Source organism: Phymastichus coffea, unplaced genomic scaffold (assembly GCF_024137745.1).
Source record: "Phymastichus coffea isolate CEN01 unplaced genomic scaffold, Cenicafe_Pcof_1.1 PCOF00119, whole genome shotgun sequence".
Classification (NCBI taxonomy): Eukaryota; Metazoa; Arthropoda; class Insecta; order Hymenoptera; family Eulophidae; genus Phymastichus; species Phymastichus coffea.
In genome coordinates this window covers 448,994-462,658 of record NW_026706930.1, presented here as the reverse complement: position 1 = coordinate 462,658, position 13,665 = coordinate 448,994, and the positions used below count along the sequence as shown (strand labels likewise).

Sequence of the window (13,665 nt, the reverse complement as noted above, 5' to 3'; positions counted from 1 at the left end):
ATATATTATTCCTTCCTTGTTATTCCATTTAAGAGAGAGAGAGAGAGAGAGAGAGAGAGAGAGAGAGAGAGAGAGAGAGAGAGAGAGAAAAAGAGATAGAGAGAGTAGAATAAAATATACAACGAAAAATATTTTCGATTTCTGAACACGTTATTGTAAGAGATGTACAGAGAGTAGAAACTTTTTAGAATTTTGATCTTATTAAATTACAATCATTTTCACAAGTATGTGAATTAAACAACACAGTTTTCAAATGTGCTACTACTAATACTTAGCGCATTGAAAACTACTGATATTAAATAAGGTTAGTATATTTTATTAAACGGAAATCTACTGAAACCTTTGAGTAATTTTGGAATATATCTAAGTATGCGAGAAAGTTTGTTGAATGTTTTTTTATTAAACTGTATCATTTATTTATGTGTCTATAGTGTATTTAAATTAAAATGTTCTCAGTGTTGATTGCTGAGAGCACAAGACTGTTTGTGACCGTCAGTATCTTTAAATAGCGTTTGTAGGAACTCTCAGGGTTTATCTTGACAATAACAGTACATTAGAGACAACACAGAGTATAACACACCAACTCGAACTGGTCGACGCGACAGTCGCCCTGTAGTAATCTTGATTGTATGAGTGGCACTGAGTTAGCTCACAAGTCTACAACTTTTATTAAGCACTAACGTGTTCCAAAATCCAAGTGAATATATGGACGTATACTAATACAAATAAATATTGCTATTATTCTATAACACTGATTAAAAAAATTAAGTACATGATCAATCGCGTCTGAATTGATTTATATGGAATGTACGCGCCGTGTCTATTATCTAGAGATTAGAAAGATTAGAATCTTCCGCTCTATCAGCTTGTCTATTAAAAATAAAAATATTCATTTGCGTGTTTAACAAGCTGATTAAGTAAGCGTAACATTTAACGAAGCACCTATACAAAGAGTGTGGAAAGGAAATATTTTAGCCAGATTTAGATTATTCAAAACATTAACATGCCGCAGGAAACCGTCGGAACTTCAAACAACTCCTTCAGCGATCTCATTACTAAAGAGGAAGCGATAAATCTGGTAAAAGTTATAGTATCTCCGAACGCCGAACTCATTGATTATAAGATACGTCCTTACTCCGATGAAAAATTGGGATTTTCCGGCTCACACCAGAAGCTTATTTTGGAGTCAAATAAACCTGGAGATAGCAAAAATGAGGTACGAAGCTTTTTTGTAAAGGCCATGCCATATGATATATCAATACAGGCCGATTATGCTAGTGAGAATGGGACTTTTTTGAAAGAAACCGAGTTCTTTCGTGAACTCGTGCCACTTATGATAAAGAACTACAAGGGTGAAGCATGGGGTCCAAAGTGTTACCTCGTCAAGGGAAAGCATTGTCTAGTTTTTGAAGATTTAGGCCCCGAAGGATTTTCGAACAGCAAAGATAAATTTTTAGATGAAAATTGTGTCATGTCTGCTGTAGCTTGCATTGCTCGACTGCATGCTTCTTCGCTGCTGGCTGAAGAACTGCTCAATGGTTTGTAATTCATATCATTACATGGATAGAGATACACCGTGGCCATTATTTGAATAGCAGGTATGTCCGTCAAAGTTATATGTCGACGGTCATTCATGCAATTCAAATCACTGCCCCATTCCGATCAATTTGTAAATTTTTTTTATTATATGTAATTTATACAATTGTTTTTAAATTTTAATATTCAAATTTTTAAATTCAAATTTATTTAATATTTTGAAAAACATTTTCTCAGCACTGTGGAATAATTTGTTGAGAGCAATTGGTATTTTCAAAATATTTTTATTAGATTTTATATAAATAATTACGTATTGCGTGAGAATTTAAGAACTTGACGAATTCGTTGATTCACAAGTGTTCAATATGATCAGTTACTTAAAAAAAATTCAATAAATATTTGAAATGTAATGATTTTACAGGAAAATCTTTAAGAGAACTCTACCCAAACATCTTCGAAGAATCGGAGTACAGAAGAACTGGTCGTAACTATGAGTGGTTCGTAGCATGTATAGATTATTTGATTGTACTGGCTGAAGAAATGGGCCTCGATTCCAGCTGCTTAGCGAAGGCATGCGATCGAGTATTCGACGTTTCTATACCGTCTAAAACCAAACGCAACGTTTTAAGCCACGGTGACCTATGGAGTAATAATATAATATTTGACAAAGCAAACAGATGCAGACTTGTCGACTTTCAACTCATGAGATACGCACCCATTGCTCACGATCTCATGGTGCTTTTGTATTTCTGTACACCAAGAGAATTCCGTGAATCAAAGGAAGCTCAAGTAATTCATCATTATTACAAGATTTTTCAAGAAACGCTAAACCTTTGTGACTATAAAGGACAAGTACCAAGTTTCGAGGAGTTGAAACAGGGAGTAGAAGAGCAAAGATTGCCGGCTCTTATTATTGCAGCTGCTAATTTCCATATGATACTGATGGACGGTAAAGAAGTAGCAGAAATTATGAATGACCCAAAGGAGAGTGAAATTTATTTTTTTAAAGAACGAAAACGCTTCGTTGACAAGGTCATGGCTCAGAATCTGGTTTATGCGAAAAGAGTGAAAGATATCACTCGTGAAATGGTTGAGATGTCTTTGAAATTCGATGAGTTCCCCAAACTTACGTAACAGGGTTTCATAACGTAAAGTACGTGTTATTATATTGACTAATTGTTAAAAACATAAATTTAGCATAAAAATGTTAAAGAAACTTAAACAAAAATAAGATTACAGCTAGCAAATATTAGATGGTAATAAATTTTAATGATAACGTATACCACAAATGGAGTTAATTTATTTATCGATATTAGAAATATCTTTTAACATTCCACCAATGTTAAAATTTCAAGCGGTTTATCTTTCATTCAAAATTTACTGTATATTGTATCTCAACAAATACTTTTTACGTATTTGCATCTCGACAGATTAAAAGTTCGTATATATAAATAAAAAAATATGTTTCTATGGTTTATGTAATTAAAGTGTAAAAACAGGACTAATATATGGTATATTATATGTCACTTATTGAACTGTAACTGAAAAATTATGTAATCATTTTTTTTATAGTGAACAATCGATGTAAATGAACAATAAAGTAAAATTAATTTCCGTGTTAATGAGATGGTTAAAATTAAACCAATACATTCTCTAAAAGCCAATAAGATTTTCAAAAAAAAATCTACTCTGTGTGACGTTTCTCTCTCATTCATAAGAGATAAATAAACAGGACGTCATTTGAAAAGGTATAGAATTTCATATAATCAGATTTCACGGGTTTCAGAAAGAAATTTCAAGATAATGAAATAAATAACTGAATGTTACTGATTTAATCAAAGAATTGTCTTATTTACAAATGATATCATTAATATATAACAGGTGAATTTTCTAATTTATCTATTTGTACAGATAGATTCACATTTACACTTATTGCATCAAGGAAATTATGTTATTCTTGATTTCAAGCTATTTGCTATTTAAATAAGTAGATTCGTAATTTGTGCTAGTACATTATCAAACAGTCACCGAGAAAATGTCAAACAGCACGCATAGTAAAGCTTTCCATAGAACTTGTGAAATGATCAATATCGTTAAGCGACAAACTCATCGATTATAATTAAAGTTGTTATTCCAATGAGACAGTTGGCTTTTTAAGCTCACATTTAAGACCGACTGTAGATTTTCAAAGGGCTGGAAAATATTAAAACGAAAATTCGGAGTTTTATCGTCAAGGCTTTGCCCTTCGCTATAACTTTGCTAGCTACTTATATTGAAAAATAGGATACATTTGAAATAAAATCAGATTTTAATATCTTGGAACTGTTAATAACGAATAATTTCTAAGGACAAAGTTGGACAACCAATTGCTATTTCATCAAACACGTTGCCATGGTTCTGGAAACTTTTAAACTATTTGGTTGTGTAAACAAAACTGTTGAGTGAGAAAAGTGTCGAAACTGTGCTTTGTTATTTAATAAGCAATCTCATACTTGTATTTTCCTTTCAAATCACTGCGAATTAATTTATTAAAAAAAAATAGTTTTTTGAAGAGTTGGAGGTTTTAAGGGCGGGGAGTAGTTATAATACGTACATAGTAAGTGTACTATTTTTTGATTATGAAACTTAATAGTTAAATAATTTCGAAAAATAAAAATTCGCTATTAAATCAATTTGAACTCATTAGTCTCATATAGTTGTGACATATTATGTTAATTAAAGTAATGCTGTCGAATTTAACCTCATTGAATTATACTATAGTTGGAATATTTTTGAATTTTTAAAATATCTTTCACGAAAATTTTAGAATCACATGATGCAAGTAAATTTGACTCTTAGCACTGATTTATGACTCTTGATAATGTATATAAATGACTTACAATTTTTGACGGCATGCAGTACATTTGTCAACAGCAATATGTTCAACTGCATGTTTAGTGATAAAAAGAGAAACTTGAAGACAAATCATCCGACAGTTCAAGATATGTTTCAAAACTTGATCAAATACGAGGATGTGAAAGATCTTGTTAAAAAATCAATTTCATCGAATAGCGAACTTATTGATTTCCGTTTGATACCGTTTTCGGAAGACAAATTAGGATATCTAGGTTCACATTTTTCACTAATCGTCACGGGAAGACAGCCAGGACATGAAAATGAGTTAAGAAATTTCTTTTTAAAGACGCTACCTTATGAAGTACCTGGGCAAGTAGCATATGTTCAGGAAAAAGGATGCTTTCGTAAGGAAACGAAATTTTTTAATTTGGTAGTGCCACTAATGACTGACAACTTTAGAGGAGAGAGATGGGTACCCAAATGTTACTCGGCAAAGCATAATGTAATGATATTTAAAGATATGAAACCGAAAGGTTTTTCAAACAGGAATAGATTGTTGGATGAAAAATGTATTGAGGCCGCTTTTGAATGCATTGCTCGAATGCACGCCTCTTCTCTACTCGCAGAAGAGAAATTTCAAGGTAAGATTATAAGAAAATTTGTTTAAATTCATCTGTAATAATACATTTTTGAAGTTACTAATTATTCGTATTATAGGAAGGTCGCTCAGAGATTTATTTCCAGACGTGTTCGAAGAATCGGAGTTTTTGCGCGAGGGGAGCAGCTTCACTGCGTTAACGGTAGGTGTAAAGCTTGCGATTGATCTAGCAAAAGATATGGGCCTTGACTCGAGTAATATCCAACGGGCTGGTGAGCGAATTTTCGGCGTGGGACAATCTTCGAAAACCAAAAGCAACGTTGTCTGTCACGGCGACCTTTGGAGTAGTAACTTGATATTCGATCATGCTAACCACTGCAGACTCGTGGATTTCCAAATGGTTCGTTATTTGCCACCAGCTCACGATCTTATGTTGCTGCTATATTATGGCGCTGCCACGGAAGTTAGACAACACGAACGGCAATTGGTTGAACATTACTATCGAGTCTTCATCGACACTTTAGAGTTAAATAATTTTAAAGGCAACGTTCCAGGTTTTGAGGAATTATTGCAAGGTATCGCAGAGTTAAGATTGCCAGCTCTTTTCACGGCAGTATTGTACCATCCAATAGTGTTATTGGATACTTCAACAGCCAGTAAGATAATGAGCAATCCAACAACGTGTGAGGCTATCTTCTTTGGAGACAGAAAGTCTATCGTTAAAGATTATATGGCTAAAAATCATGAATACAAAAAAAAAATTCAAGAGAATATCAAGGAGTTTGTGGACATGTCATTACTTATTGATTCTATACCAGAGTATACGTAAAACGAAGTTTATAATAAATAATAAACTAATGGGTTGATTTTTATCGATTATATATAAAATGTTTAGATCGTACGAGATTCAATCATTGTATTTTCATTTTGTTACAATGTGACTTTAAATAAATAATTATTAACAGATTCAATAAATAAAGAATTTCAAAATTTGATTAAAGCAAAATTCCACAATGTGGATTGAAATTTTTATAAAGTACTCGTTAAATGAACAAAAAATATACAATATTCCAATATGATAATTATGATTACCGTTAAATCTAGGAAAATTATAATTTTTCCTATATCTTTTTTATTGGTACAATTATCTTATGTCTTTTTTAATTTGATAATGAAATAATGTTTAATTTAAAAAATATTACTTTTTAGTTTATTATATTATTTAAAACAAGAATCAATCAATTGTTTGCTGTTTCAATAGTGCACGAGTTCGCTTTCACCATGCACGATGCTTCAATTTATATATACATGTAAGTGTAATAAATAAGCCCTATCGGGATATGTCGGTCGCGCAGAGTGATAACCCATAACCTGGTATTTCAGACAAAATTTCAGACCTGTTCGTAATATATTGAATGTACGTAAATGTTCTTATTTGAATGAAGGAAAATCATAACCTGCAGGAGAGAATTGTCATCGCTTTTTAATTATGAAACATTTTTCTTGAGCTTTGAAGTGTTTTCTATGGGCTTTATATATTGTTAATTAATTGAATATTGTGTTTATAAGAAAATTAATGCTAAAATCAATCACTTAGCACGCATGACATTTGAAAGTATTACAACAGTTATATTCTAAAATCTTAGATCGAGAGAGAGTTCGAGTATCAGATGATAATAAAAAGCAAAAAATTAATTTATGAGTGTTGGTTTTAGTTGGCTACTAGGTAGTATAGCGTAATAACGGAACACGGTGCATATGTTTTGTCGTTTGGGATTTTCACACGTGACAGTCATATACCAGTTGTGCTGGTCTTTGTACATGTTTTTTTATTTATCATCTTTATTTACAATGTGTCTATAAAGAATAGCATGTAAATTTTATAAATTATTATAAATTAATGATAAGCTAATACATGAAGGTACTTCTCCGATGATCCGTACCATATCTTTGTAAATTATACTTGATAAAAGGAATCAGACTTGATCAGCTTGAAAGTCGTCAATATCTGTAAATATGCTGGATCAGAACTATTCCCAAACCAATTCCACCTTGTTCAGCGAAATGAAATATAGACACTAATAGTGCAGTTTCGAAATTCAGTGACTTGGTAATACATGAGGAAAGTGAGGCACTTGTGCAAATCTTTATATCAGCAGATATCAAACTTATAAATTATTAGGTCCATCCTTATTCTGAAAGAAAATTAGGCTACATAGAATTATATTTTAACCTTATAATCATATTACAGAAGTCAGAATTTAATGACATGGAAACTATTAATTTTTTTATCAAAACAATGCAATTTGCCAAGGAAGAAATAGACTACTTCGAAAAAGAAATTCAATTTTTTCGAACACTTGAATCTTTGTTGACGAAAAATTTCAAAGGCAACATAAAATTTTATTTAGCTAAAAATGTACTAATTGAAAATTTGAATACCAGAGATTTTTCCAACAGAACCAAATGTTTGAATAAGCAAAATATCAATGCAACACTGATAAGTATTGCCAGATTTCGTGCTATATTTTTGCTAACCGAAGAATGAAAGAATGGCCAGTAACTTTTACTTTTACATAATGCTAATATAATAATAATTGTTATTATATAGGCAAATTCTTGAAAGATAGTTTTCCAGAGCTCTTGAAAGATTCAGAATTTGATCAAACGAATCCGCATAGTTACATAGTTTTTTCAGTAGATATCAATGTAGCAGTTACTGTCGTAGATAATCTTGGTCTTAATTCTACTGATATATGGAAAGCTGATGAGCAAATCTTTGAAATAAATAAAACATCGATAAAGTAACGTAGTGTTGATGCCATGGCAATCTTTGGAGTAAAAATTTGATGTTCAACAACGATGACCGTTGTACTATAATCGACTTTTAATTGATCCGTTACGTACCTCTAGTGAAAGATGTTATGCAAGTTTTGTATTTGAGCACTACCATCGAGTTGTTATGAAGATATTAAAAGACCATTTTTTCAACGGTAAAGTTTCGATGCTTGACGAAATATTGCAAGGTGCGGACGAAAGGATAAAAGCCTCTTGTGTTTAAACATATAGCAGAGAATGAAAAAGATGCAAGGAAACTTGAAGAAAATATAAGAGAATTAGTCGATTTATCGATGATTATAGATACTCTACCAACAATAAGTTAATGACTTATATGAGAAATAATCTTCATAATATTATGAATATGACGTAATACAAAAACAAAATTCTTAAAGATAGGGTATTACTTACCTTCAAAGATTCCCTTTTATTTTTATAAGAAAATTAATTTTTATTTTGAATAAATATTTACAAAACAAAAAATACTGAATATTTTGTTTGGCATATTTTCTGAAATCACTGTATAATAAGTTTCTATATATGCTTATGGCCGTCAAGTCCAAAAGAGCTTTGACTATTTATACTTTTGAATTTGTAATAATTATAGACATGGGTCCATTCACCAGACTTGATATTGATATTATTATAAATTGATATCATTCATAAACATCAATATATTTCTCAAATTATTAACTATTTCTATTGTTATTTATATATTATTACCGACCGAACCACGGCCGGGAAATGCTCCCCGATTGCGTGCTTGCACACTTTCAAGCCGCTAAGCAAAAAAATAGTATACAACACACGCCCGGGGTATTGACAAGCCCATATACATGTTTGACATCGTCGGATGTCAAGTTACACGTGCTTTCTCATTGGTTCATAAACATTTGTTGAAATTGATGTTTTAACGAAGAGTTTGAGCTGTTTTGCAACTCGATACCTTTGACGATAAAAAAATTACAGCTTCGTACTTTGGGCATCTTTTAATAAAAATACGAAGTCGTCCGATGAGTCATATTTTTTTAGAATCATAAGAGCTTCCTATCAAAAGCAAAACATATTGAAAAAGTCATTTTTGCATTAAATATTCGATATGTTAAAAAATGCCATTTTCGAGAGTTATTTGCACCTCGTGCAATAACTAATGGACGAAAATAATCGCACGACGGCTTATATTGTAGCTTTTAATATTCTCTACTTCTTTTACGCAATATTTTTTCGCTAAAATGCATACCTTGATTTGCAGGAATAAAAAACCTGTTTTCACCCAATAATAACCCAATAACAACTTTGAGTCGTTATAATAAATTTTCCAGCTAGAGTATCGAGTTGCAAAGTACATACGTTAACTATTTCCGTTGCCCTGAATAGAGCTACGTTGTCAAAATTCATCATTAAACGTTTGCACGAAATAGGTCTTTTTTGTCTCTATTGGCATACAAGATGACGCGATCTTTTATAGATAATTACCATTATACACATGAAGGATAAACTCCTTATAAGATCATGTATACTCTTGTCATCATATCAAAAACACCTTTGTAAACTCTATATGTGGTGTTATAATATCCAATAGTATGACTTTTGATATATGAATAAGATATTTCTTAGATTCCCCACATTACGATGTATGTACTAAGTGGGGTGAAGTTACTACAACCAAATCTAGCGCATGAGGACTGTTTGAAACACGAACGAAGTTTACCGTCTTTATGCGCTATTAATAACTCTTCCTCAGTCGTTACACGCACTATTTTTTTATCATTCGTATGAGGATGCGTAGTTTACGGCGGGGTATGTGGAGACTAGTAGCGCCGCCTCTTACTTGAAAGAATATTTATGATTTTGTGTCAAAACAAAAGAAATGAGATACAATCCTAAGAAATTAAGTTTATTGCGTGTATCGAAAGAACTTTTGCCATAATATTCGAAGAGTTCAGATCAGTAAGTAAATCATAAAAGTGTCACCATTGACAGCTCATTTTCAAATGAGATTAAATTTAATATTCTTTATGCTGGTGAACATTTCAGTTTTAAAATTTCACTATTTTACCGTCTTTCTTTGACTCTAGACACGTATATAAATTCTTATTTTATATAACGTTGTGCTTATATAAAAATTGTATCGCAGAGATTCAACAATTGAAGTTCTACCAAATAAACGATACAATGTTGGCAAAAAATGCTATAGCGTTTAAAAACTATTTATAGTATTAGTGACATCAAAAGTTTAAATCATGTATACATGTATTGACGTTCTCTCGTAATGCCGAAGCTTGCCAATAGATGTCGACATTGACTGGTATTTTGAAAGCTGATTTGAAAAGAGCTTACTGTATAATATTTTGAAAAAAATCTTTTTCATGTACGTGCAAATTTTTTATTAACATTTGATTCTATTGCCGTTTTACTATATAGATGAATTAATATATTAAATGATCACATTGTACTTACAATGAAACTACCCAAGGTTTCCCTCTCCGACTTAAATAATACTAAGATATATTGCAGTACATAAAAAAAATAACAGACACGTATATTTATTTATCGGTGGATATGTATTTCAAATGTGTGAAAACCACCCCCGAAAGTCACCTTCAAAATCACATTTTTCCTAATATCTTCACTTCTATTCAATATTTTTCAATAAAGCAAAACGGAAAATATTTTAATACATAAATAAATCATACAGGATTCGATAGTAAGGATTGCAACCCTTAGATTTAATAAAGATAAAACTATATTTTCCCAATATTTTTTTCATATAAAATTTTACAGAACTGTTATAAATTATAAAATATGTTTTTCAAATACAGAATGACGAAAAAAAGTTGACTTATTCTGGTGTTTCCGCGTAGTCTTTTATAACAGAAGTGAACTACTAACTAAATCCTGTTAAAAAGCAATATAGACAAAGAGTACAATAAATGTATCCCTAATTTTTATAAAATTGTGATATGTTATAGAGTATTGAAAAGTAGAAGATACGTGTTTTTTTATGGGCAATTATTCTCTTCTAAGAAACAACAACCACCCTCAAGTCACCTTCAAAATAACATTCTTTTCGATTGTTTCAGTTCTATTTGATATATTTTAATAAAACAAAATAGAACAAAATTTTCGTGAAACAAACAAGAAAACCGTATTGATTACGAATTATAAGAATTTCACACCCTATATTTTATAGGGATAAAACTAAATTTTCCAAGTATATTTTCCAATTATATTTTTAAAAATTCTAACCACAGAAACCTCAGGTCCATAATCCTTGATTTCAAAAAACTCAAACCCACAAATCCTTAAACCCCAAACTTTAAACCTAAAACCACAAACCCATGAATTCCAAACTCTCAGACCAACAAACGTTAATCTCATAATCTCACGACGCCAAACCCATAAATCTCAAATCTAGCAGCCTATGAACTCCAAACTCATAAACCATGATGTACATATAAGTATGAAGCTTGTAGGGTTCATAAGGTCTAAGCGTATAAGATTTTAGGATTTAGAGTTCAGAATTTGAGGTTTGTGGATTTAAATTTAGGGGTTTGAGATTTGTGAATGTTATGTTTGTGAGCTTGGAATTTATGAACTATGACTTTTTGATTCGAGGTTGGGTTTGTGGGTTTAGAATTTTCGAGCTTAGCGTCTGTAAGCTTGAGATTTGTGGTTTCAGAAGTTGCGATTTTGAATCTTGTGAGCTTGGCGTTCATAGACGTAGGGTTTATAAACTTGTCGATGGGTAAAAATATACATGGAAAATTTAGTTTTGCCCCTATAAAATATAAGGCGTAAAACCATTATAATTCGCAACAAATAATATTTTATTGCTTGTTCCATAACATATTTTATATTTTGTTTTATTAAAAAGTATGAAACAGAACCTAATTTGTTCAAAAGAGTGTGATTTTGAGGGAGACTTTCGGGGTGGTTTTCGATCCCAAAAAAAGAATATTAGCCAATAAAAATATACGTATCTTCTACTTTTCAATATTATATAACATATCACAATTTTATCAAAATCGGAGATACATTTATTGTACTTTTTGTCTATATTGTTTTATAATCGGATTAAGGGGTTCACCCTAGAAATAAGAGACAGTTTCTCACCATTTACCTTTGTAAGTGTAACCTATATTTGTATTTACTGAAAATCGCTTATGATTGTAAAACTAATTGTTGTTTTTTATCTAGTAAACTTATAAATAGTTATCAATTATGAATATTAAGTAAATTATATATTATATTATAATATTATATTATTATATTAGCAAATCTGCAAACGAATCGTAAACATTAGTTTAATTTGATTTGCCTCCATGATCGAGCACAACGTATACACACACACAAGTATGATAGGAGTGATAAAAAACTTCAGTCCTGTTTTACTTTAAAATTTAGTAAAAAGTATATGAAAATACTAACAATTTTGTTACTTTGAATAAAAAATTGTCGATCATACCTTTTATGAAGCGTAGCATTCCGTGTTGTTAATTTTCTTTATGAATATTATAGTGCATACATAGTTTATAATAAAAATTATATCGCTATGAAAATGGCTTTTTTTACTAATTACACACAAAAGTGTCAAAAAAAGTTACTTTTTACGTTGGTTTTCACTCGATTTCTAATATGAGAGTGATAATAAAGTTGTTAATTACATTTCAATAGACGTTGCAGTGCCCTATTTGTTGCGGTATTGAGGGCTTCTTTCTGATGCTTGATAAGTAAATAAATGAGAATTCAGCGAAAAATAGTTTGGTAAAAGAAGAGGCCAATTAAAACTTGCTTTCAATGTATATTTACAAAAAATCCTAACATTTCATAGTTTATTCCTAGCACTTTTTTATTTGGCACATAATAGATAAATAATAACTTTTTTAATGTCAAGCTTGTAAGTGCACATAAATATTATCAAAAAAATTTAGTGTGAGCATCGCATCGCTACTGTACAGTAATCTTATCTTTATTGATAATACGAATTAAGAAAAGTTCATTGTGTCAAAGCGAACTATATTTCAAACAACAATGTATAAAATATTTTAACGTAAAATATAATGTTGGAAAATAATATTTAAAATTTTATTCTACCTGTACAACAGTAAATTACAGTTTCTTATTAAGTATAAAAATATGTACCTGGAAATTTTACACTTTTATTAATCATCTCTATTATATTTCTCTAGAATAGATAATAAAGTGAAATAAGGATAATGTATACAAGTATTTTTCGTGGAGCTTTTTCTTTTATGAACGTATGCTTGTGGCTTCATCGAATTATTTTTCAATACGGTTTTCATCCATTACATCGTGAACTTCGTGAATTTCGAAGATAATCCGAAAAATGTTATACTAATAAAACCTTCAGATATACATTATTTAATATGATGAAAACAAATTTCACTCACGAGATAAAAGCCCACTGGCGCGAATTCCTTACTCGGCGCTTTCGAGTGAAAAAATGGGTGGCTTCGGCAAATCAGAAGCTGTCCTATATACATTCACTAGCCGCAAATCTTGTTCATTGGACGAAAATTTGCACTATGTGGCTTCCATAGTCTAGCATCGAAAATTTCATGCATGCATTACGCTGATGCATGCTTTCTCGCGCATGTGCGATAAAAATTGCACTCCGCGCAAGGGCTGGGGGTCCGAATGGTATCGTAAGTTTCGGGGGCGAGAGAAAAAGGCGAATGAGCGTACAGAACTATTATTTTATTTGCAATTTTACGAAATGCTTTGTTATTACTTTCGAAGTAAAATTGTTGCTCACGACACTCTAGTACACAAGGAAAAAGCACTTTTTTTAATTGCTAATAATAATGTGATGTATATGAAAACAACGAAAAGAT

At 31.1% G+C, this 13,665-nt stretch overlaps 2 protein-coding genes across 2 annotated transcripts; both read left to right on the top strand.

Moving 5' to 3' along the window:
* Nucleotides 1–501: 501 nt before the first annotated feature.
* LOC131671122 (uncharacterized) lies at nucleotides 502–3,170 on the top strand. Its single transcript, XM_058947324.1, has 2 exons — nucleotides 502–1,538; nucleotides 1,958–3,170. The coding sequence occupies exons 1-2, from the start codon at nucleotides 1,004–1,006 to the stop codon at nucleotides 2,668–2,670; spliced, it is 1,248 nt and encodes a 415-aa protein (XP_058803307.1). The 5' UTR covers nucleotides 502–1,003; the 3' UTR covers nucleotides 2,671–3,170.
* Nucleotides 3,171–4,396: 1,226 nt separating this feature from the next.
* LOC131671128 (uncharacterized) lies at nucleotides 4,397–5,819 on the top strand. The gene is made up of 2 exons (XM_058947330.1): nucleotides 4,397–5,012; nucleotides 5,089–5,819. The coding sequence occupies exons 1-2, from the start codon at nucleotides 4,397–4,399 to the stop codon at nucleotides 5,796–5,798; spliced, it is 1,326 nt and encodes a 441-aa protein (XP_058803313.1). The 3' UTR covers nucleotides 5,799–5,819.
* The last annotated feature ends 7,846 nt before the right edge of the window (nucleotides 5,820–13,665 follow it).